The sequence below is a fragment of the Ranitomeya imitator genome, chromosome 1 (genome assembly GCF_032444005.1).
Source record: "Ranitomeya imitator isolate aRanImi1 chromosome 1, aRanImi1.pri, whole genome shotgun sequence".
NCBI lineage: Eukaryota > Metazoa > Chordata > Amphibia > Anura > Dendrobatidae > Ranitomeya > Ranitomeya imitator.
Window position 1 is genome coordinate 647,306,450 of NC_091282.1, and position 25,792 is coordinate 647,332,241.

Sequence of the window (25,792 nt, forward strand, 5' to 3'; positions counted from 1 at the left end):
TTTGGTAGACCTGGCCGAGACATTGAGGATTTGAACATGCCAGATCCCTCCTCCGCCCCCCTTCGGACTGCATCCGAGTGGGTACGAGAGCATCGGCGGCGGTTGAGGGTGGTGCATCAGGTGGTGGGCGACCGCCTTCGACAGGTGGTCAATAAGGACACGCGACCTGTACAAACAGAGCTGTTCTCTCCGGGGGACAGAGTGTTGGTGAGGACAAAACGACGGTCAGGAAAGCTGAGTGACCGATGGGAGGCGATACCGTATCTGATAAAAAAACAGGTGAACCCTGAGATTCCAGTGTACGAGGTCGAACCGGTGGGGACAGGGGGGCCAACCCGCAATTTGCATCGTAACATGTTACAACGGTGCTGGTTTGAAGATTCGGCGCCTACCCCCCTAGAGCCAGAGGCCATGTTCCAAGGGGCGGAAGCTCTGAATGATCTTGAGTTTGATGGTGTGCTTACTCCTGCGCCTGCTTATTTGCCCCCTGTGACCGATCTGGCCTCGGGTGATGAGAATGTTGGGGATATGGAGGATGTTGTTGAGGAGAGTGCATCAGGTCAACTGCTTGGTCCTGACGCTGTATCACAGGACATCGAGCCGCAGGAGGAGACAACTCCACTTACGCCCACTAACACGACCACGGAAGAGACTCTAGCTACCTCTAAGGTCGCACCTGTTGATGTAGGACTCAGGAGAACTACACGATCTACGGCAGGAATACCGCCTCAGCGATATGCTCAAGATGAATTTGAGTGGGAAGGTATGTCGAGGACGCCAACCTCTAGTGGGGTGGCATGTAAGAGGGTGAACTGTAGTCCCACTGAGAGGGCACTAGGACCCTGTGGTTTTTGCCTGTTGCAGCAGAGGACAGACCTCCCAGAGACAATGTGTGCTGCGGGGTGGGGTCTAGTGTCTCGAGTGTAAAGTGAAAGTAGGAAGTGAGAGCTGAGAGAGAAAAGGCGGGAAGAAAAGGAGAAGCTGCTGTGAGATCTTAAAAAGAGACTGTGTGGATTTACTGCAAGTGTTTTTGGAGGAAAAGAAGCTTTTGAGAGACTTTTTGTTGCTAACGTTCCCCTGGAGAAGAGCTAACCTTTTGTTTAACTCTGTGAGAGACTTGTGTTGCTAACGTTTCCTGGAGAGGAGCTAACCCTTTATCTAAGAAAAGACGGAGACTTTGCTAAGAACCCAGTACGAATTTGGAAGTCTGTGGATTCCCTGTGCATTGAGTGGAGGAACAAGTCTGGACAGACTGCTGATACAGAGACGGACGGATTGTCGTGGAACCATTCCTAGGAGCTACAGAAGCAGAGACTACATCGTAAGACCACTAACTAAGTCCCCGGCGTTTGGGCTCGGCATCGGCCGACAAGACAAGAGGAGCTTGCTGTAACTTATTGGCGCTGAAGATATGAACTGGCTACAGCCTCTGCGGATTCCTGCCTGAGAGGAAATCCATCTCAGGATACGGTACCATAGTTATAGATACCCGGGTATCTCTGCTCAGAGTGTTAAATTGTTACTTTAGAGGTGTATCTTATATTAGAGTTGTGTAAGTTATACTCAATGTGCCATTCCAGGGGCTCCCTTGAGAACACTACATTCAATTTACACTTGTTCCTGTTTTTAGTTGCCTGTTAGGTAAATTTCTTACTAGTCTGTTGTAGTACACAGTTCTCAGGAGACCTTTGAGTGGCACAGTGATTTCAGCTGCTGCTGAATTAGTGTATCTTTGGGGTGCATCTGCCTTAATGTTCTCCATATTACCTTGATTAATTTGCCTTTGAGTAAATACCGTTGGAGATTTCTGCCTTGGTCTTGGTTTGTGACTCACTGGATCTTATTCGGACCTCTGGTCATTACATAGTTTCCAAAATGGGGTCACTTGTGGGGGTTTCTACTGTTTAGCCACATCAGGGGCTCTGCAAATGCAACGTGACGCCCGCAGAGCATTCCATAAAAGTCTGCATTTCAAAACGTCACTACTTCACTTCCGAGCCCCGGCATGTTCCCAAACAGTAGTTTACCCCCACATATGGGGTATCATCGTACTCAGGAGAAACTGGACAACAAATATTGGGGTCAAATTTCTCCTGTTACCCTTGGGAAAATTAAAAAATTCTGGGCTAAAAAATTATTTTTGAGGAAAGAAAACATATTTATTATTTTCACGGCTCTGCGTTATAAACTTCTGTGAAGCACTTGGGGGTTCAAAGTGCTCACCACACATCTAGATAAGTTCCTTACGGGGTCTAGTTTCCAAAATGGGGTCACTTGTGGGGGGTTTCTACTGTTTAGCCACATCAGGGGTCTGCAAACGTAACGTGACGCCCGCAGAGCATTTAATCAAAGTCTGCATTTCAAAACGTCACTACTTCACTTCCGAGCCCCGGCATGTGCCCAAACAGTGGTTTACCCCCACATATGGGGTATCAGCGTACTCAGGAGAAACTGGACAACAACATTTGTGGTCAAGTTTCTCCTGTTACCCTTGGGAAAATAAAAAATTGCGGGCTAAAATATCATTTTTGAGAAAATAATTTTTTTTTTTACTTTCATGGCTCTACGTTATAAACTTCTGTGAAGCACTTGGGGGTTCAAAGTGCTCACCACACATCTAGATTAGTTCCTTTGGGGGTCTAGTTTCCAAAATGGGGTCATTTGTGGGGGATCTCCAATGTTTAGGCACACAGGGGCTCTCCAAACGTGACATGGTGTCCGCTAATGATTGGAGCTAATTTTCCATTTAAAAAGCCAAATGGCGTGCCTTCCCTTCCGAGCCCTGCCATGCGCCCAAACAGTGGTTTACCCCCACATATGAGGTATCAGCGTACTCAGGACAAACTGGACAACAACATTTGGGGTCCAATTTTTCCTATTACCCTTGGCAAAATAGGAAATTCCAGGCTAAAAAATCATTTTTGAGGAAAGTAAAATTATTTTTTATTTTCAAGGTTCTGCGTTATAAACTTCTGTGAAGCACCTGGGGGTTTAAAGTGCTCAATATGCATCTAGATAAGTTCCTTGGGGGTCTAGTTTCCAAAATGGGGTCACTTGTGGTGGAGCTCCAATGTTTAGGCACACAGGGGCTCTCCAAACGCGACATGGTGTCCGCTAACAATTGGAGCTAATTTTCCATTCAAAAAGTCAAATGGCGCGCCTTCCCTTCCGAGCCCTGCCGTGTGCTGAAACAGTGGTTTATCCCCACATATGAGGTATCGGCGTACTCGAGAGAAATTGCCCAACAAATTTTAGGATCCATTTTATCCTATTGCCCATGTGAAAATGAAAAAATTGAGGCTAAAAGAATTTTTTTGTGAAAAAAAAGTACTTTTTCATTTTTACGGATAAATTTGTGAAGCACCTGCGGGTTTAAAGTGCTCACTGTGCATCTAGATAAGTTCCTTGGGGTGTCTAGTTTCCAAAATGGGGTCACTTGTGGGGGAGCTCCAATTTTTAGGCACACAGGGGCTCTCCAAACGTGACATGGTGTCCGCTAAAGAGTGGAGCCAATTTTTCATTCAAAAGTCAAATGGCACTCCTTCCCTTCCAAGCCCTGCCGTGCGCCCAAACAGTGGTTTACCCCCACATATGAGGTATCAGTGTACTCAGGACAAATTGGACAACAACATTTGTGGTTCAGTTTCTCCTTTTACCATTGGGAAAATAAAAAAATTGTTGCTAAAATATAATTTTTTTTACTAAAAAGTTAAATGTTCATTTTTTCCTTCCATGTTGCTTCTGCTGCTGTGAAGCACCGGAAGGGTTAATAAACTTCTTTAATGTGGTTTTGTGCACCTTGAGGGGTGCAGTTTTTAGAATGGTGTCACTTTTGGGTATTTTCAGCCATATAGACCCCTCAAACTGACTTCAAATGTGAGGTGGTCCCTATAAAAATGGTTTTGTAAATTTTGTTGTAAAAATGAGAAATCGCTGGTCAAATTTGAACCCTTATAACTTCCTAGTAAAAAAAAATTTTGTTTCCAAAATTGTGCTGATGTAAAGTAGTCATGTGGGAAATGTTATTTATTAACTATTTTGTGTCACATAACTCTCTGGTTTAACATAATAAAAATTCAAAATGTGAAAATTGCGAAATTTTCAAAATTTTTGCCAAATTTCCGTTTTTATGTCAAATACCGTATATACTCGAGTATAAGCCGAGATTTTCAGCCCAAATTTTTGGGCTGAAAGTGCCCCCCTCGGCTTATACTCGAGTCACGGTAGCGGTGGGGTCGGCGGGTGAGGGGGTGAGGGCGCTGAGGTATACTTACCTAGTCCCAGCGATCCTCGCGCTGTCCCTGCCGTCCCACGGGCTTCTGTGCTGCAGTTTCTTCCTCTCTTCAGCGGTCACGTGGGACCGCTCATTACAGAAATGAATAAGCGGCTCCACCTCCCATAGGGGCGGAGCCGCTTATTCATTTCTCTAATCAGCGGTGCCGGTGACCGCTGATAGAGAAAGAAGCTGCGGCACCGACGACAGGAGGGGACAGCGCGAGGATCGCCAGGACTAGGTGAGTATAGCATATTCACCTGTCCTCGTTCCAGCCGCCGGGCGCCGATCCATCTTCCCGGCCGGCGCCTCCATCTTCCCGGCGTCTCTGCTCTCTGACTGTTCAGGCAGAGGGCGCGATGACGCATATAGTGTGCGCGGCGCCCTCTGCCTGATCAGTCAGAGCAGAGACGCCGGGAAGATGGAGGCGCCGGAACGAGACGCCGGAACGAGACGCCGGGAGCTGCAATCAAGGGAGGTGAGTATGTGTTTTTTTTTTCTTTATTGCGGCAGCGGCGGCACAAATTTATGTGGAACATCTATGGGGCACAGTGAACGGTGCAGGGCACCGTATATGGCACAGCACAGCTATGGGGCACAGTGAACGGTGCAGAGCACCGTATATGGCACAGCACAGCTATGGGGCACAGTGAACGGTGCAGAGCACCGTATATGGCACAGCACAGCTATGGGGCACAGTGAACGGTGCAGAGCACCGTATATGGCACAGCACAGCTATGGGGCACAGTGAACGGTGCAGAGCACCGTATATGGCACAGCACAGCTATGGGGCACAGTGAACGGTGCAGAGCACCGTATATGGCACAGCACAGCTATGGGGCACAGTGAACGGTGCAGAGCACCGTATATGGCACAGCACAGCTATGGGGCACAGTGAACGGTGCAGAGCACCGTATATGGCACAGCTATGGGGCACAGTGAACGGTGCAGAGCACCGTATATGGCACATCTATGGGGCACAGTGAACGGTGCAGAGCACCGTATATGGCACAGCTAGGGGGCACAATGAACGGTGCAGAGCACTATATGGTTCACACCTATGGGGAAATATGAACGGTGCAGAGCACTATATGGCACAGCTATGGGGAAATAATGATCTATTTTTATTTTTGAAATTCACCGGTAAATGCTGCATTTCCACCCTAGGCTTATACTCGAGTCAATAAGTTTTCCCAGTTTTTTGTGGCAAAATTAGGGGGGTCGGCTTATACTCGGGTCGGCTTATACTCGAGTATATACGGTAAACGCAGAATTTATTGACCTAAGTTTACCACTAACATGAAGCCCAATATGTCATGAAAAAACAATCTCAGAACCGTTAGGATTCGTTGAAGCGTTCCTGAGTTATTACCTCATAAAGGGACACTGGTCAGAATTGCAAAAAAAACGGCCAGGTCATTTATAACGGCCACTGTCACCCCCCTCCAGCCGTTATAAACTAAAAGAGCCACCTTGTGCAGCAGTAATGCTGCATTCTAACAAGGTGGCTCTTTTCGTTTTGTGTTCATGTATTACTAAAATAAAGCGCTTTGAAACTTTTCAAAAATACCTATCTTTGCCCACAGAGGCGGGTCTGAAGCCTCCTCTATGAAGCGCTAAACTGCCGTCACTCATCTCGTCTGGGGCGATGGTCGCCGCCCCCTGCACGCTGTTCTTCTTAAATCTGGCTCCTGCGCTGTGCGTGCCTGCCTGGGGCAGGCGCATTGAGAATTGGCAGTCAGCTCAGATGCCGGGTTCCTGACTGCGCCTGTGCGGGCAGTGGGGCCACCCTGTTACTGAATCCCCGCCCCGCACTGTGTTATGCATTATGCACAGTGCAGGGCTGGGATTCCTGGGCAGATTCCTGCACAGACCGACGCTGAAAGGCGGGTAACCTGGGGGAGCGTCTGACAAGCGCAGTGCGCATGCCCAGGAATCCCAGCATCGCACTGTGCATAATGCATAACACAGTGCGGGGCGGGGATTCAGTAACAGGGTGGCCGCACTGCCCGCACAGGCGCAGTCAGGAACCCAGCATCTGAGCTATGACTGCCAATTCTCAATACGCCTGCCCCAGGCAGGCACGCACCGCGCAGGAGCCGGATTTAAGAAGAACAGCGCGCAGGGGGCGGCGACCATCGCCCCAGAAGAGATGAGTGACGGCAGTTGGGCGCTTCACAGAGGAGGCTTCAGACCCGCCTCCGTGGACAAAGATAGGTATTTTTGAAAAGTTTCAAAGCGCTTTATTCTAGTAATACATGAACACAAAACTAAAAGAGCCACCTTGTTAGAATGCAGCATTACTGCTGCACAAGGTGGCTCTTTTAGTTTATAACGGCTGAAGGGGGGTGACAGTGGCCCTTTAAAGTCAAAATAGGCTGGGTCATGAAGGGGTTAAGCAAGAGTGATGTTGCTTTAAGGCTATGTGCCCACGTTGTGGATTCATGTGCTGATTTATCCGCACCGTTTTTGTAAAATCCGCAGGTAAAATGCAATGCATTTTACCCGCAGATTAACCGCGGATTTCCTGCGTTTTTTGTGCAGATTTCACCTGTGGTTTTACACCTGCGGATTCCTATTGAGGAGCAGGTGTAAAACGCTGCAGAATCCGCACAAAGAATTTACATGCTGCGGAAAATTAACCGGGATATTTTCCGCAACATGGGCACTGCAAATTTGGTTTTCCATACGTTTACATGGTACTGTACAATGCATGGAAACCTGCGGCCAATCCGCTGCATATCCGCAGCAAAATCTGCAATGTGTGCACATAGCCTAAGGCTACTTTCACACATCAGGATTTTTGCATCATGCACAATCCGGCGAATGTTGGAAAAAATGGATCCGCGCACTGATGCGATGGATCCGTTTTTTTTTCGACGGAGCCAACTAGCATATCCAGATAATTGGATAAAAAAATTTGGAGCATGCTCAGTTTAAAAAAATGGAATTCGGCATTTTCTGTATCCAGCACCTTCTGGCTCCCATAGTCTTCCATTCTACAAAACAACCGGAAGCGCCAGATCCGGCCCTTCCGGCTTTTTCGCTGGAGACAAAAAACGTTGCTATGGACATTTGTTCCAGAAACCAGAAATGGCAGATTTGCCAGATCCGGTGAAAACCGGACGAAACGCAGTGTCATTTGGCGCAATCTGGCACTAATACAAGTCTATGGGGAAAAAACTGGATCCGGCGGCAACATTCGCCGGATCCGATTTTTTTAACTTGAGCCTGACAGCGAAAACCTTATGTGTGAAAGTAGCCTAAGACTAAGTGCACACGTTGCAGAATTACAGCGGATATTTCCGCGGCAATTCTGCAACTCCTGCCGCGGGTATATCGCATGCGGAATTAGCATGCCTTTTCCCGCTAAACACTAGCATTTTACAAGCGTAATTAGCTTGCAGAATGCTAGCGTTTTCCAAGCGATCTGTAGCATCACTTGGAAAACTGATTGACAGGTTGGTCACACTTGTCAAACATAGTGTTTGACAATTGTGACCAACTTTTTACTATTGATGCTGCCTATTCAGCATCATTAGTAAAAAGATCTAATGTTAAAAATGATTAAAAAAAAAATATTGTTATTCTCACCTTCCGACGGCCCCCGATCTCCTCAGCGGTGCACGTGCAGCGCCCCAGAGATCTGGTCATTGCAGTAACGTCGCTCTGCCACTAAGTGGAGTGATGGTATGTCTGATGGCACTAAAGGAGTTCTACTGACCAGGTGTCACCAAACACACACTACACTTCACACTCCGGCCACTAGGGGGAGCAAAAGTCTTATTTATTGGGCCACTTCTCACATTGGTAAAACTAGGGGTCGGACAGGAAGTTAGGCAGAACGAAGCCTGGGAGAGCTCCAGGGAGGACCTGTCAGAACTGGGAAATCTGGCAGGTACCTAGCGAAAGGACAGATTGTTACGGAACCGCGCCTGCACTACCTTGCGGCGGTATCCTAAGAAAGAGACAAGAAAGGAAGGATATTGTGGAACAGTGAGAAACGAGATCAGCACAAAGGAGATCCAGTAGGAGTCGTGCCTCGAGAACGGCAACATCTTACTGAGGCGCATAGCCGGTGGCCGGAGCACCGAGGAAGTAACAGTCTCCACGCATTACTTCAAACAGCGGCAGGACAGTTAATTACAGGTTGGCTGTCTACCATACAACACCTAAGAAGGACATAGGAGGCAATCGTGGGAGAGGGGCGACACTAGGGTTCCAGAATAACTCCAGGCCTACCTGTCATATGGGTGCGTCCTAGTCATAACATACCTGGGGGACGAAGAAGAGAAAGATCTAGAATGAACGAGAACAGAAGTTGTGAGGACTATCCTGAATGCTCAGCAGGGAAGCACTACAACACACAGGCGCTAGTGGGTAGACACTGATTTCCACCTGCAAAGGGAACTCTGGATGTGCCTTCGGACCGGCCGGTCTCAGACAGCCCTGTTGAAAGTGCCCTGGATTGAGGATCCTGAAACCTTCAGTAAAAGGTAAAGAAACTGAACCCTGTGTCCTCGTTATTCCTTGCACTACGCACCATCACCCTTTATTGGACGCCCCTTAGCAGGGTCACGGACTGGGTCCAGCCACCGTGACAACCCCAGAACTGAGCAGAAAGGACCAGTACCAAGTAACCTGTGGCCCTGTGTCTGGGAGCGCTCCAACTTGGCGTCACGAACAGGATTGTACTTAAGCCTGAAGAATCAGGTCATGTGTGCCTTGGAACTGTGATTGAACTGTGACTTATTGCAAAGACTGTGTACCGCTATTTGCCGCCAAAAATCCGCCATTGCCGTGCCGTGTGGAGCGCGAAGGGAGGAGCCATAGCTTCGTGGGTGAAGCCAGCTGGAAAAGCGCGCGGAGCGGAAGACGCGGTGAGGCGCCGACCCTGGAAGGAGAACCCCGACCCCGCCAGATTAGCAAGGGGGAGGAACGGCCATGTCGGACCCTGGAGGAGCGGAGGCGGCGGCAACAGCTGCAGACTCGGGAGCACTTCCGGATTCCGCGGTAAGCGCAGCCACAAACCCGGTTTCACCGCTAGAGGCCGCGGGGCTTACCGCTCCCACCATCCAGCCGGATAGTGTCGCCGCTACAGCAGCCATAATGCCCTTCTCTATGCCGTACCTACCAGGGGCCGCCTGGCTCCCGCGATACTTTGGAGAAGCTCATACGTTAACTGACTTTAAAGAAGGGATTTGTAGCCTGCTCGAGTTTTATCCCTTGACGGAGCCTCAGAAGGTTCATATGATAATCGGCCAACTCTTTGGAGCGGCATTGAGGGAAGTAAAGTCCTGGCCCACTGCGGACAAGAAAACTGCGCAACAATTATTTGCCAAGCTTAAAGCCACCTTTGACACCCGCACTGCTACGGAAATTAAATTGACGTTCTATGGGTGCAAGCAGCGACCGCAGGATAGCTTACGGGACTATGCCCTTAATCTGCAGGAGGCGCTGCGGGCCATCAAGCAAAGTGACCCAAGCAGCATGCAAGATGAAGATAAACTCCTGAAAGAGCGGTTCATCGAAGGGCTCCTGTGCAGTAACCAAAGGGCCCAGCTACACTTCCTGGCCATGCAGAATCCGGACCTGACTATCGCGCAATTCAAAGATAAAGCTATCCAGGCACTACCGGAGCGGCAGCCCAGCCATGCCACACTTCCCAGGCGGCAAGCCCTCACATACCACCAGGAGGTGGCGCCGGACGCGCCTGTCTCCGCCGAGGCCGATGCCCAGATCCTGGACGACGACTCCCCTGCAGGACTGCGCCTCCAAGTACAGGAACTGACCAGGAGCGTTGCTGCCCTAGCCCGGACCGTCCAGTCCCTACAGGAGGCCCCCAAGGAGAAGATCCAGCTGGCTTCCAGACCGGAGGATGTCCCCTGGCAACGACCAAGGAGGGTTCCATCGACCAGAGGCAAAGACGACGATCGTTTTCATCAGGATGGACGACCTATCTGCCGCCACTGCCATCAGGTGGGCCATCTTGCAAGGTACCGTCAGTTAAACGAACAACCCCTGGGGCCAAGGACCAACCCCCAGGAGTAGAATGCCCAGGCCCGCAAAATTGGAGAGCCAAATACGTCGGGGGGCGTCCTGTTCTCCCCATCGTGATCGACGGTATCCCCATGAACGCTTTGCTGGACAACGGTTCCCAGGTGACAACTATGCCCTACATTCTTTATAGGCGTTATTGGGAGGACACTGACATCACTCGTGCCCCTGATGATGATTTCACCATAATAGCTAGCAATGGTCAGCCACTGCCGCAAGTGGGATATAAAGAGGTCACTATTAAGGTGGGGCGGGTAGAATTGGAGGCCCAAGGAATTGTCATTGTTGATATTGACCGGCGTGAACGTAACCCCATGATGACTATCGGTACTAATGTCATAGAAAATTGTCTTGCAGAAGTTATTGTTTTGTTGCAGCAAGTAGCAGAGACAGCTGGTCACAGTGAACAACGTGCCTTACAGTCTCGGGGGTAAAGACTATCAGGCCCTGGTAGAACCTGAGTATTCGGACAATAGGCCTACCCTCCTGACAGCCAGAGGGGTGGTTGATGTCCACAAGGGGAGGGTGCCGGTACGTGTTCTTAACTGCGGGGAGAAGTCCACCTAACTAAATATGTCACACTTGCCAAGCTGTTTACTGTTAATAATAGTGTGATACAGGCACCCGGGCCCTTGGCTCTGTCCAAGTCGGCGGAGGACAATGGCTCTGCAGAGCAATCAAAAGATTGGTGCCAAGAATTACATGTGGGCACTGATGCTACTCCATCTCACCAGATACAGGGGGCCTACAGGGTGGTTCACGAGTATGAGCGGGTATTCAGCAAACACCCCCTTGATTTCGGGCGTGTAAAAGGGATTCAACATCACATCCCCACAGGAGATCACCCGCCTGTAAAAGAAAGATACCGTCCTGTACCCCCAGCTCATTATCAGTGTGCCAAGGACATGTTGCGAGAGATGAAGGAGGCTGGGGTAGTGAGAGACAGCTGTAGCCCCTGGGCAGCTCCATTAGTCCTCGTTAGAAAGAAAGATGGCACCATGAGGATGTGTGTAGATTATAGGCAATTAAACCGCATTACACATAAAGATGCATACCCCCTGCCTAGGATAGAGGAGTCCTTGGCTGCGTTAAAGTCTGCTAATTACTTCTCTACTTTAGATCTCACCAGTGGGTATTGGCAGGTACCCGTGGCAGAGGCGGACATAGAAAAGACAGCCTTCACGACGCCGATGGGTCTCTGCGAGTTCAACTACATGCCCTTCGGATTGTGCAACGCCCCGGGGACGTTCCAGAGGATGATGGAGTGCTGTTTGGGACACAAGAACTTTGAGACCGTGCTGCTGTATCTGAACGATGTCATTGTCTTCTCTAAGACTTATGAAGACCATCTGAAGCACCTGGCTGAGGTATTTGAAGCGCTGTCCAACTTTGGCTTAAAGGTGAAACCGTCCAAATGCCATCTGCTCAAACCCAAAGTACAGTACCTGGGCCATGTGGTGAGTGCCGAAGGAGTGGCCCCAGACCCCGACAAGGTCACGGTGATCAGGGACTGGCCGCAGCCCAGTAACATTCATGAGGTCCGGCAGTTCCTCGGGTTGGTGGGTTAGTACCGGAGGTTTATCAAGGACTTCACCAAGAAGGCCGCGCCAATACAAGACCTGTTGGTGGGCCAGCCCAAGAAACCCAAGGGTAAGAATACCCCGTTGGATTGGAACGTTGGACTGGAAGGATCGTTCACTTGCTTAAAATCGGCATTAACGGGAGAGGAAGTACTAGCCTACCCGGAATATGACCAACCATTTGTATTGTACACGGACATCAGCAACGTAGGGCTGGGAGCGGTGCTGTCCCAGCTCCAGAAGGGCAAGGAACGAGTAATCGCTTATGCCAGCAGGAAGCTTCGCCCCACTGAAAGGAACCCAGACAACTACAGTTCCTTTAAGCTGGCGTTCCTCGCAGTCGTTTGGGCCGTGACGGAGAGGTTCAAGCACTATCTGGCCTCAGCAAAATTCACCGTCTTCACGGATAATAATCCACTTACGCACTTGGACACAGCGAAACTCGGCGCCTTGCAGCAGCGGTGGATGGCCCGGTTGTCTAATTACGATTTTACCATCAAGTACTGGGCGGGGCACAAGAATGCGAATGCCAATGCATTGTCCCGAATGCCTCACCTACCTGAAACGGAGGAAGACCCAGAAGCATTTGAAGAAGTGGAGCTGCCCACTTTCCATCGTCCCAAGGCAACTCAGTGTTCCCATCAGGTGGAGAACAGGCGCAGAAACAAACAGGGCGCCCCGTTGAATCCCCTGCCCCACCATGGGTGGACAGAGAACCAGGATGGTGACCCTGCGGTCCATCGGGTGAAGGAGCTCCTGACGCAGGCAGGTTTGCATCTTGGCCCGGATGATCCACCGGAGACATTACAGTTGTGGAAGGAGAGGGGCAAGCTGTTTCTTCACGATGGCAAGCTGTGCCGAAGGAACATCGACCCTCGCACTCACGAATTAGTGTGGCAGATTGTGGTCCCCAGACAAGATGTGCCCATGGTCCTGGGAGCATACCACGATGGGGCAGGACACTTCGGATGGAGGAAGCTGGAGAGGCTACTCCGTGGGAGGTTCTACTGGGTCGGCATGAGGAAGGCTATCGAGAAGTGGTGTGGAGAGTGTGGCCCCTGTGGCCTACGCCGGAAGGATCGTGACAGCCAACGGGCTCCCCTGCAGCTCATCATCACCAAACGGCCGCTCGAGTTGGTCGCGCTGGATCACAAAAAGCTAACACCTAGCCGGTCAGGGTATATCTATGCTCTCACCATTGTGGACCACTATTCCAGATTCCTGGTGGTCGTACCAGTCAAAGATCTGACGGCTAGGATGGCTGCCAAAACCTTCCAGCAGTACTTCTGTCGACCCCATGGGTACCCAGAGAAGGTGTTGACCGATCAGGGGCCGGCATTTGAAGCGGAGGTGTTCCAGGAGTTCTGCATTTTGTACAGGTGTAAGAAGATCAGAACCACGCCGTACCATCCACAGAACAACGGGATGTGTGAAAAGATGAATCAAGTGGTGATCGACTTACAGAAAACCTTACCTGTAGAGGAGCGGAACTTGTGGCCTACAAAGTTACCAGACTTGGTGGACATGTACAACCACATTCCAGTGAATTCCACCTACTGCACCCCAGCGTACCTGATGCGAGGAAGGTCTAGCAAGTTACCCATCGATCTGGACATGGGGGTTCTGACCCCTGAAGATATATCACCAGATGCGGATTGGGATACCGAGAGGCAGCAGAGGTACCGCAAAGTACAGGAATGTGTGGAAAAGAGTCTTGCTCAGGCCAGACAGAAGCAAGAGAGGGACTACAACCAGCATGCTCCCGCGGCTCCATTGGTACCTGGTGAGCAAGTACTCAAAAGAAAGAGGAGACTACACAAGCTTGATTATCAATGGGAAGCGGAACCATATACCGTTCTCCCCTCCGACTTCGACAATACAAAGGTCTGTCTCATCAGTAAGGACGGAGGAGAGACCTCAGCGGCCATATCCAGAGACCACCTGAAAATATGCCTGGATAAGCTGAAAGATGGGGAAACAGATCCCAGGATTTCTCCGCCCGTGGAAGAAGAGAAGATGATACACACTGTTCTTGGCGATTTTCCCCAGTCCTGGACTCAAATAAATCAGGCCATTGTGGTACCTGTCCTAACGTTCCGTCAACCGAGACCGCCAGAACTTAATGTGGTGCCAGGGCAGCTGGACCCACCAGCGCAGCCGACCCCACCAGAAGATGCGATGCCAACGGTCGAACCAGCGGGTCCTCACTCTGTCATCGGTGAATCTGCCATGCCCACCACTAATAGTGGTAGCACTGAGGACGCCAGTATGCCAGTGCTGCCCAGACTTACTAGAAGTGTAGCTAGAAGACAGTGCACTACACTAGCGATAGCAAGCGTAGCGGGTCCTGTCAGGCCAGTAGCAACCCCTGCGCTGTGGAGGTCCACGCGTAGCACCAAGAATCAGACTCCACTTCGTTATAGACCTTGGCGATATTAACGATAGTTGTTATTTGGTTGAAAATGCTTGTGCAAATATTTGTGTTATAGGTTGAAAATAGACAATGGTGTGATGGACAGTGAATCACTCCAAAACTTTCACAGGGGCCCCTTTGTTTACCCAGGGTCCCTGCTATTCTATGGTTACACCTACAGAACTGGGAGTCATGGACTGTGCATGACCAATCTTTTGCAACGTTCAAGCGTCCTTACCTTCCATAATGGAAAGCACTGTTATGTTTATTTGTTCATAGTTTATATATAAGAATTTTTGTGTGTTTTCTATTAACATGTATTGTTGTTCTTCTTTTCCCAGTCCGGGAGTACTGGATTTAACCGGGGGGGAGTGCAGCGCCCCAGAGATCTGGTCATTGCAGTAACGTCGCTCTGCCACTAAGGGGAGTGATGGTACGTCTGATGGCACTAAAGGAGTTCTACTGACCAGGTGTCACCAAGCACACACTGCACTTCACACTCCGGCCACTAGGGGGAGCAAAAGGCTTATTTATTGGGCCACTTCTCACATTGGTAAAACTAGGGGTCGGACAGGAAGTTAGGCAGAACGAAGCCTGGGAGAGCTCCAGGGAGGACCTGTCAGAACTGGGAAATCTGGCAGGTACCTAGCGAAAGGACAGATTGTTACGGAACCGCGCCTGCACTACCTTGCGGCGGTATCCTAAGAAAGAGACAAGAAAGGAAGGATATTGTGGAACAGTGAGAAACGAGATCAGCACAAAGGAGATCCAGTAGGAGTCGTGCCCCGAGAACGGCAACATCTTACTGAGGCGCGTAGCCGGTGGCCGGAGCACCGAAGAAGTAACAGTCTCCACGCATTACTTCAAACAGCGGCAGGACAGTTAATTATAGGTTGGCTGTCTACCATACAACACCTAAGAAGGACATAGGAGGCAATCGTGGGAGAGGGGCGACACTAGGGTTCCAGAATAACTCCAGGCCTACCTGTCATATGGGTGCATCCTAGCCATAACATACCTGGGGGACGGAGAAGAGAAAGATCTAGAACGAACGAGAACAGAAGTTGTGAGGACTATCCTGAATGCTCAGCAGGGAAGCACTACAACACACAGGCGCTAGTGGGTAGACACTGATTTCCACCTGCAAAGGGAACTCTGGATGTGCCTTCGGACCGGCCGGTCTCAGACAGCTCTGTTGAAAGTGTCCTGGATTGAGGATCCTGAAACCTTCAGTAAAAGGTAAAGAAACTGAACCCTGTGTCCTCGTTATTCCTTGCACTACGCACCATCACCCTTTATTGGACGCCCCTTAGCAGGGTCACGGACCGGGTCCAGCCACCGTGACAACCCCAGAACTGAGCAGAAAGGACCGGTACCAAGTAACCTGTGGCCCTGTGTCTGGGGGTGCTCCACACGCGGCAGCTTCCGTTCCCATGGATGCTTTGCGACAAGGACCTAGGATGACGTCACGGTCACGTGACCGTGACGTCATCCCACGTCCTTCACACAAAGCATCCATGGGAACGGAAGCGGCCGTGTGCACCACTGAGAGGCGGGAGGACTCCGGGGGCCATCAGAAGGTGAGTATATCACTGTTTTTTATTTTAATTTTTTTTTTAACAATTATATGGTGTCCAGTCCATGGAGGAGAGTCTCCTCTCCTCCACCCCGGGTACCATCCGCACATGATCCGCTTATTTCTCGCATGCTGTGCATAGCCCCATGCGGGAAGTAAGCGGATCAATGCATTCCTATGTGTGTGGAATCCCTGTGATTCCGCAAATTAATGAACATGCTGCGTTTTTTTCCGGAATGCGTTTCCGCTACGGAAAAAAACGCAGCATGTGCATACAAAATGCGGATTGCATTCTATTAATAGAATGCTTAATGTGAGCGTTTTTTTCAAGGTTTTATCGCGTTTTTAAAACGCAAAAAATCCGGAACGTGTGCACACAGCCTTAGGGCTCCTTCTCACTTGTGTGAAATACGTCCGAGTCTCGCAGGTTAAAACCCAGCTCTGCCGCCGGCACTCCAGAGCGGAGCGTGCGGCCGCACAGCAATACATGGAGCTGCACACTCCGCTCCCAAGTGCCGGCAGCCAAGCCGGGTTTTAACCTGCGAGACTCGGCCGTATCCCACGCAAGTGAGAAGGAGCCCTCAGGGTATGTGCACACGTCCGGATTTTTAGCGTTTTTTTGCAGAATTTCCCGATAAAAACACTATAAAATCGCTAAAAAAATGCAAACATTATGCATCCTATCATTTAGAATGCATTCCGCATTTTTTGTGCATATGTTTGCGTTTTTTTCCGCAAAAAAACTCATTCCGCAAAAAAACCCAGCATGTTCATTATTTTTGCGGATTTTTTGCGGATTTCCCATTAAATTGGAGTGTCCGGAAAAAAACACAAAAAATCTGCAAAAATTCAGCGCAAAAAAAGCGTAAAAAACGCGCAAAATACGCGTAAAATACGCGCAAAAAAAGCATGCGGATTTCTGGCAGAAATCTCCGGATTTTGTCAGGAAAAAATCCTGACGTGTGCACATAGCCTTAGACTGAAGGATATGTTTGTGCCTGGTGTGTCACTGTGAGGAGGGTGGGGCTTATATAGGTGAGGTAACTCTGTCTCTTTCTGTGAGAAGGGTGTGAGCTGGTCTCTCTCTGTGAGGGAGGTAGGGGATCATATTATACAAGAGGTAATTTGTCTTTCTGCCTTTCTTTTACCATATGAAATGGAGAAGACATCACCCGCCCTCCCGCCCTGTTATAATCACAGTCAAAAGCGTGTGTTTCTACCATCAGGAAACGCTGCGTGTTTGACGCTGCGTAGAGCCGCAGCATCAAACACACAGCGTCCAGATGTTACAGCATAGTGGAGGGGATTTTCTGAAATCCCATCTCCACTATGCATTAAAAGACGCATGCGGCTGACCCGCGTAAACGGACATGCGGCGCATCTTTTCAGAACGCAGTATGTCTGTTTACAATGCGGCGCCGCACCATAAATTACCCATAATCATTAGATGTGGTAAAACCCCATCTAATGATTAGTCAAGTCACATCATGGGAGGTGGAGCCGCATATTCATCACTGTAATGAGCGGTACAACGTGACCGCTCAGACAGGACAAGCTGCCAGCGCTCAGAGGAGGCATCGCGGGAGCTGGGTGAGTATTTCTCTGCAAGCGGGCGGGCGCACGGGGGTGGGAGGTGACCCCCAAACTTTATTTTTAACACAAAAAAAAACATTGACTTTTCATCTCTTCTCTCCTGCGTGCGCAGCAGGGGACAAGAGATGAAAGCCGCCTTCAGCACCACACGCAGGGGACAGCGCTTAACTGTAGCGCTGTTTGTCATGCGGCGGTACGTGCACACGGAGGAGAGTGCACACTGTTCTCCGTGTGCACTTGTGCGGGACGCTTTGCGGACCGTGCTGCCGGAGAATAACGGACATGTCTCCGTGTTTTGCACACGGACACACGGTCTGTGAAAACACGCAGGCAGGTGCATAGACCCTTATGGACTACGTCGGAATCAGGGAGTATACTGTTGGTTTATTATTTTTCTTTATTTCTAGGAGACAAGGGCTTTGCTTGGATTACCAGTACAATAAAAATGGTCAAAACTGTGTAGTGTTTTATTTCATTAAAATACTTTATTTTGCATGTGTGTATTTTATTAACCCTTTGACGCCTCACCATTACTAAGCCAGCTTAATGTCACCTTACAAAGGTGACATTAACCCCTCATTACCCCATATCCCATCGCTACTCGGGAAGAGAGTGGCTAAGCGCCATTTCTGGGGCGGCTGGGAGCTGATATTTGTAGCTGGGGGGGGGGTCCAATATCCATGGCCCCTCTCTAGGCTATGAATACCAGGCCGCAGCTGTCTGCGTAGCCATTCTTGCTATAAATTGTAGGGGGACCCCATATCATTTTAATAGCTAGTAAAGGCTTTTATATACAGCTGTGGACTGATATTCATAGCCTGGGAGCTCCATGGGTATTAACCCCTTCCCAGGCTACAAACATCGGTCCCCCAGTGGCTGGCTTTCCCTCTCTGGCACAGAAAATTGTGCGGGAGCCCACGCCATTTTTTTTTTAAATTTTATTTTTTAAATTAAACAGATATTGCTTTTAAGGCCGGGGTCACACTTGCGAGAAACTCACATGAGTCTCTCGCCTCAATACCCGTCACTGCCGCCGGCACTCGGATCGGAATGTTCAGCTACATAGAAATACATGCAGCCGCACACTCCGGTCCCTCGTGCCGGCGGCAGTGCCGGTTATTGAGGTGCGAGACTCGTGTGAGTTTCTTGCAAGTATGACCCCGACCTAACGCAGATTTCGTGTGTGTGTTTTTATTTAAGGCCAGGATCACAAATGCGAGAAACTCAGAAGAGTCTCGCATCTTAATAACCGGCACTGCCGCCGACACTGAGGAGCGGAACATGCGGCTGCACAAAAATACATGCAACAGCACGCTCCACTCCCGAGTGCCGTTGTCATTGCCGGGTATTAAGATGCGAGACTCGTCCGAGTTTCTCGCATGTGTGATCCCGGCCTAACTCTTTATGTACCATTTTATTATATTTATTACTAAACACCGAGCTTGGTATTATCTATCTATGTATCTATTATCTATCATATCTATTATCTATCTATCATATCTATCTATCTATCTATCTATCTATCTATCTATCTATCTATCTATCTATCTATCTATCTATCTATCTATCGTATCTATCTATTATATATCTATCATATCTAGTTATCTATCTAATCTATTATCTGTCGATATACCTATCTAGTTATCGATAGATATATCTATAGATAGATATATTTATAGATAGATTGATATGATATAGACGTATAGCCTTGCCTGGGACCTGTTCGCTGTGTCTTCCCCCCGTGTGCTGCCTGGGGCCCCTGTGTACTGCCTGGGGCCTCGTGTGCTGCCTGGAGCCCTGTGCACTGCCTGGGGCCCCACTGTACTGCCTGGGCCCCCGTTCGCTGTCTCTGCTCCCCGTGTGCTGCCTGGGGCCCCGTTCGGTGTTTCTGCTCCCTGTGTGCTGCCTGAGGCCCCGTTCAGTGTTTCTGCTCCCCGTGTGCTGCCTGGGCCCCCATTCGCTGTCTCTGCTCCCCGTGTGATGCCTGGGCCCCCGTTCACTGTCTCTGCTCCCCGTGTGATGCCTGGGCCCCCGTTCGCTGTCTCTGCTTCCCGTGTACTGCCTGGGGCCCCGTTAGGTGTTTCTGCTCCCCAAGTGCTGCCTGGGCCCCCGTTGGCTGTCTCTGCTCCCCGTGTGCTGTCTGGGGCCCCGTTGGCTGTCTCTGCTCCCCGTGTGCTGTCTGGGGCCCCGTTAGGTGTTTCTGCTCCCCGTGTGCTGCCTGGGCCCCCGTTGGCTGTCTCTGCTCCCCGTGTGCTGCCTGGGCCCCCGTTCGCTGTCTCTGCTTCCCGTGTACTGCCTTGGGCCCCGTTAGGTGTTTCTGCTCCCCGTGTGCTGCCTGGGCCCCCGTTGGCTGTCTCTGCTCCCCGTGTGCTGTCTGGGCCCCCGTTGGCTGTCTCTGCTCCCCGTGTGCTGTCTGGGGCCCCGTTGGCTGTCTCTACTCCCCGTGTGCTGCCTGGGGCCCCGTTAGGTGTTTCTGCTCCCCGTGTGCTGCCTGGGCCCCCTTTGGCTGTCTCTGCTCCCCGTGTGCTGCCTGGGCCCCCGTTCGCTGTCTCTGCTCCCCGTGTGCTGCCTGGGCCCCCGTTCACTGTCTCTGCTCCCCGTGTGCTGCCTGGGCCCCCGTTCGCTGTCTCTGCTCCCCGTGTGCTGCCTGGGCCCCCGTTCGCTGTCTCTGCCCCTCCGTGTGCTGCCTGGGCCCCCGTTCCCTGTCTCTCCTCCCCGTGTGCTGCCTGGGCCCCCGTTGGCTGTCTCTGCTCCCCGTGTGCTGTCTGGGGCCCCGTTGGCTGTCTCTGCTCCCCGTGTGCTGTCTGGGGCCCCGTTGGCTGTCTCTCCTCCCCGTGTGCTGCCTGGGCCCCCGTTGGCTGTCTCTGCTCCCCGTGTGCTGCCTGGGCCCCCGTTCGCTGTCTCTGCTTCCCGTGTACTGCCTGGGGCCCCGTTAGGTGTTTCTGCTCCCCGTGTGCTGCCTGGCCCCCTTTGGCTGTCTCTGCTCCCCGTGTGCTGCCTGGGCCCCCGTTGGCTGTCTCTGCTCCCCCGTTGGCTGTCTCTGCTCCCCGTGTGCTGTCTGGGGCCCCGTTGGCTGTCTCTACTCCCCGTGTGCTGCCTGGGGCCCCGTTAGGTGTTTTTGCTCCCCGTGTGCTGCCTGGGCCCCCTTTGGCTGTCTCTGCTCCCCGTGTGCTGCCTGGGCCCCCGTTCGCTGTCTCTGCTCCCCGTGTGCTGCCTGGGCCCCCGTTCACTGTCTCTGCTCCCCGTGTGCCGCCTGGGCCCCCGTTCGCTGTCTCTGCCCCTCCGTGTGCCGCCTGGGCCCCCATTCCCTGTCTCTCCTCCCCGTGTGCTGCCTGGGCCCCCGTTCGCTGTCTCTGCTCCCTGTGTGCTGCATGGGCCCCGTTCACTGTCTCTGCCCCTCCGTGTGCTGCCTGGGCCCCAGTTCGCTGTCTCTGCTCCCCGTGTGCTGCCTGGGCTCCCATTCGCTGTCTCTGCTCCCCGTGTGCTGCCTGTGCCCCTGTTCGGTGTTTCTGCTCCCCTTGTGCTGCCTGGAGCCCCGTTCGGTGTTTCTGCTCCCCGTGTGCTGCCTGGGCCCCCGTTCGCTGTCTCTGCTCCCCATGTGCTGCCTGGGCCTCCGTTCGCTGTCTCTGCTCCCCGTGTGCTGCCTGGGCCCGCGTTCCCTGTCTCTGCTCCCCGTGTGCTGCATGGGCCCCCGTTCGCTGTCTCTGCCCCTTCGTGTGCTGCCTGGGCCCCCATTCACTGTCTTTGCTCCCCGTGTGCTGCCTGGGCCCCCGTTCGCTGTCTCTGCTCCCCGTGTGCTGCATGGGCCCCCGTTCGCTGTCTCTGCTCCCCGTGTGCTGCATGGGCCCCCGTTCGCTGTCTCTGCTCCCCGTGTGCTGCATGGGCCCCCGTTCGCTCTCTGCTCTCTGTGTGCTGCATGGGCCCCCGTTCGCTGTCTCTGCCCCTCCGTGTGCTGCCTGGGCCCCCGTTCGCTGTCTCTGCCCCTCCGTGTGCTGCCTGGGCCCCCGTTCGCTGTCTCTGCTCCCCGTGTGCTGCCTGGGCCCCCATTCGCTGTCTCTACTCCCCGTGTGCTGCCTGGGCCCCCGTTCGCTGTCTCTGCCCCTCCGTGTGCTGCCTGGGCCCCCGTTCGCTGTCTCTGCTCCCCGTGTGCTGCCTGGGCCCCCATTCGCTGTCTCTACTCCCCGTGTGCTGCATGGGCCCACGTTCGCTGTCTCTGCTCCCTGAGTGCTGTCTGGGACCCTGTTCGTTCGCTGTCTCTGCCCCTCTGTACACTGCCGGGGGCTCCCGTTATTGAGTATATGACTCAATCCTGTGCCATGTCTGGGGGCCTCTGTGCCATGTCTGGGGCCCCATGCGCTATCTCTGCCCTCCCTGTGTGCTGCCTGGGGCCCCGTTATTAAGTATATCACTCAATGATTCTCAAAAGCAAGAAAAATCTGATCTACAGCAACTGTGGTAGGCCACTTTAACTCCGGGCATATTCTTGGTGGGGGGGGGGGCTGCACAGAAATACATGCAACAGCACGCTCCACTCCCGAGTGCCGTTGTCATTGCCGGGTATTAAGATGCGAGACTCGTCCGAGTTTCTCGCATGTGTGATCCCGGCCTAACTCTTTAGTAATAAATATAATAAAATGGTACATAAACACCGGGCTTGGTATTATCTATGTATCTATTATCTATCATATCTATTATCTATCTATCGTATCTATCTATCGTATCTATCTATCGTATCTATCGTATCTATCTATTATGTATCTATCATATCTAGTTATCTATCTATCTATCTAATCTATTATCTGTCGATATACCTATCTAGTTATCGATAGATATATCTATCGATAGATATATTTATAGATAGATTGATATGATATAGACGTATAGCCTTGCCTGGGACCCGTTCGCTGTGTCTTCCCCCCATGTGCTGCCTGGGGCCCCTGTGTACTGCCTGGGGCCTCGTGTTCTGCCTGGGGCCCTGTGCACTGCCTGGGGCCCCACTGTACTGCCTGGGCCCCCGTTCGCTGTCTCTGCTCCCCGTGTGCTGCCTGGGGCCCCGTTCGGTGTTTCTGCTCCCTGTGTGCTGCCTGGGGCCCCGTTCAGTGTTTCTGCTCCCCGTGTGATGCCTGGGCCCCCGTTCACTGTCTCTGCTCCCCGTGTGATGCCTGGGCCCCCGTTGGCTGTCTCTGCTTCCCGTGTACTGCCTGGGGCCCCGTTAGGTGTTTCTGCTCCCCAAGTGCTGCCTGGGCCCCCGTTGGCTGTCTCTGCTCCCCGTGTGCTGTCTGGGGCCCCGTTGGCTGTCTCTGCTCCCCGTGTGCTGTCTGGGGCCCCGTTAGGTGTTTCTGCTCCCCGTGTGCTGCCTGGGCCCCCGTTGGCTGTCTCTGCTCCCCGTGTGCTGCCTGGGCCCCCGTTCGCTGTCTCTGCTTCCCGTGTACTGCCTGGGGCCCCGTTAGGTGTTTCTGCTCCCCGTGTGCTGCCTGGGCCCCCGTTGGCTGTCTCTGCTCCCCGTGTGCTGCCTGGGCCCCCGTTGGCTGTCTCTGCTCCCCGTGTGCTGTCTGGGGCCCCGTTGGCTGTCTCTACTCCCCGTGTGCTGCCTGGGGCCCCGTTAGGTGTTTCTGCTCCCCGTGTGCTGCCTGGGCCCCCTTTGGCTGTCTCTGCTCCCCGTGTGCTGCCTGGGCCCCCGTTCGCTGTCTCTGCTCCCCGTGTGCTGCCTGGGCCCCCGTTCACTGTCTCTGCTCCCCGTGTGCTGCCTGGGCCCCCGTTCGCTGTCTCTGCCCCTCCGTGTGTTGCCTGGGCCCCCGTTCCCTGTCTCTCCTCCCCGTGTGCTGCCTGGGCCCCCGTTCGCTGTCTCTGCTCCCTGTGTGCTGCATGGGCCCCAGTTCGCTGTCTCTGCTCCCCGTGTGCTGCCTGGGCTCCCATTCGCTGTCTCTGCTCCCCGTGTGCTGCCTGTGCCCCTGTTCGGTGTTTCTGCTCCCCTTGTGCTGCCTGGAGCCCCGTTCGGTGTTTCTGCTCCCCGTGTGCTGCCTGGGCCCCCGTTCGCTGTCTCTGCTCCCCATGTGCTGCCTGGGCCTCCGTTCGCTGTCTCTGCTCCCCATGTGCTGCCTGGGCCTCCGTTCGCTGTCTCTGCTCCCCGTGTGCTGCCTGGGCCCCCGTTCGCTGTCTCTGCTCCCCGTGTGCTGCATGGGCCCCCGTTCGCTGTCTCTGCTCCCCGTGTGCTGCATGGGCCCCCGTTCGCTGTCTCTGCTCCCCGTGTGCTGCATGGGCCCCTGTTCGCTGTCTCTGCTCTCTATGTGCTGCATGGGCCCCCGTTCGCTGTCTCTGCCCCTCCGTGTGCTGCCTGGGCCCCCGTTCGCTGTCTCTGCCCCTCCGTGTGCTGCCTGGGCCCCCGTTCGCTGTCTCTGCTCCCTGTGTGCTGCCTGGGCCCCCATTCGCTGTCTCTACTCCCCGTGTGCTGCCTGGGCCCCCGTTCGCTGTCTCTGCCCCTCCGTGTGCTGCCTGGGCCCCCGTTCGCTGTCTCTGCTCCCCGTGTGCTGCCTGGGCCCCCGTTCGCTGTCTCTGCCCCTCCGTGTGCTGCCTGGGCCCCCGTTCGCTGTCTCTGCTCCCCGTGTGCTGCCTGGGCCCCCATTCGCTGTCTCTACTCCCCGTGTGCTGCCTGGGCCCACGTTCGCTGTCTCTGCTCCCTGAGTGCTGTCTGGGACCCTGTTCGTTCGCTGTCTCTGCCCCTCTGTACACTGCCGGGGGCTCCCGTTATTGAGTATATGACTCAATCCTGTGCCATGTCTGGGGGCCTCTGTGCCATGTCTGGGGCCCCATGCGCTATCTCTGCCCTCCCTGTGTGCTGCCTGGGGCCCCGTTATTAAGTATATCACTCAATGATTCTCAAAAGCAAGAAAAATCTGATCTACAGCAACTGTGTTACTCTGGCCTGTTACACTGGAAACAGCAGGGGGCAGCGATATACCAGAAACAGCAGCAGGCAGCAATATACTGTGGGGGGGGGGGGCAGCGACATAGGTATAAATCAGGGGCACCAAGAATGTCAGGAATCTTTTTAGTGTAGGATAGTTAAAATCCACTTTTGAGGCTGAAGGTCTTAGTTTTGTGAGACACAGCCATCTGATGCAATGGTTACTGGTTACATTTGCTGATGTAGTACCACAAGTACCAGCATTTGATTTTAGAATTTTCACTTCTCCGCTATCAATAGTACATTACATTTTACCCTATGTGATTTTTATCAGTCTTTATTCCTACGACTGGTATCCTTGTCGCCATGTTTTTTGACGTAGTACCACAAGTCCCAGCACTTGAGTTTATTGTTTCCGTTTGAACATTGAATGTTATGTTTCTATTATGTATTACCAGATTTATTATTCTGTACCCTCTGTCTCATCTGTTTCTATGCGCTGACCCTTGACCCCATGATGTCATAGTTTGACCCGTGTTCCTGCCTATGTATGCTCTGCTGGTTGTCCTGCACACATGCAAGCTTGACCTGTCCATCTCACATGTGCAGAAGCTTCAGAAGGACGGTCATGAAGTTTCTGCAACAAATCTGTAGAGAGACGAGCGAGTACAAGGGGAAGGTGATAGAGGAAGGCGGATGAAGGAGGAGAGCTGCACAGATCTGATGTCAGAAAGAAGTTTAGAAGAAGAAAAAAGTTCCACAGCTCGTGCACAGTAAGCAGGGACGAGGACTTTGTGCAGATAATGGAGGTGTATAACACAAGCAGTACTCACCGACACCAAGAAGCCACCCACCAAGCACCAGTAACGTTTCGGTCTTCATGATGTGAGTGCACGCATGGGAGGAGTGGCCCGGAGTGAGTGTCAGTTTACTCACAAGGATCACACAACTTCCTAGGAGCTCTGCCTCGTGGTTTGCACTTCCGTAATAACATACGAGCGAGAGCTGGAGAGCGACTCATAACAGACCCTCGATACCGCAGGGACTGAAGACTGGCGATGAGCGAGCGTGCTTGTCACTACTTGTCACTCGCTCGAGCATCAGTGTGCTCGGGATGCTCGTCACTCTCAACGAGTATTTTTTATGCTTGAGCCCCCACCCCAAATGTTTGGCTCTTTGTAGACAGCCAATGAACATGTGTGGATTGCCTGCCAGTGAATGTAATACCGTAGCCATCTTGAGTGTGGCATTACTGTGATTGGCTGGCCACATAGCGTCATCAGGTCTATATAAGACCCATGATGCCATGCTCAGCGCACACTGTACCCTGGAAACAGGCAAAGAGGTGTTGGTGAGACATTGAGACAGTTGTAGCTGCATATTATTCCGGGATACA

General features: G+C 52.4%; 1 protein-coding gene across 1 annotated transcript in view; it reads right to left on the minus strand.

Annotated features, from left to right (window-relative positions):
- Positions 1–25,528, minus strand: part of LOC138638779 (CD48 antigen-like) — a 78,584-nt gene extending 53,056 nt beyond the window's left edge. Inside the window, exon 1 of the mRNA XM_069728363.1 lies at positions 25,230–25,528. Within this exon, the coding sequence (XP_069584464.1) occupies positions 25,230–25,278 (49 nt within the window). The 5' untranslated portion in view covers positions 25,279–25,528. The remainder of the gene's footprint in view (positions 1–25,229) is intronic.
- Between the last annotated feature and the right edge of the window lie 264 nt (positions 25,529–25,792).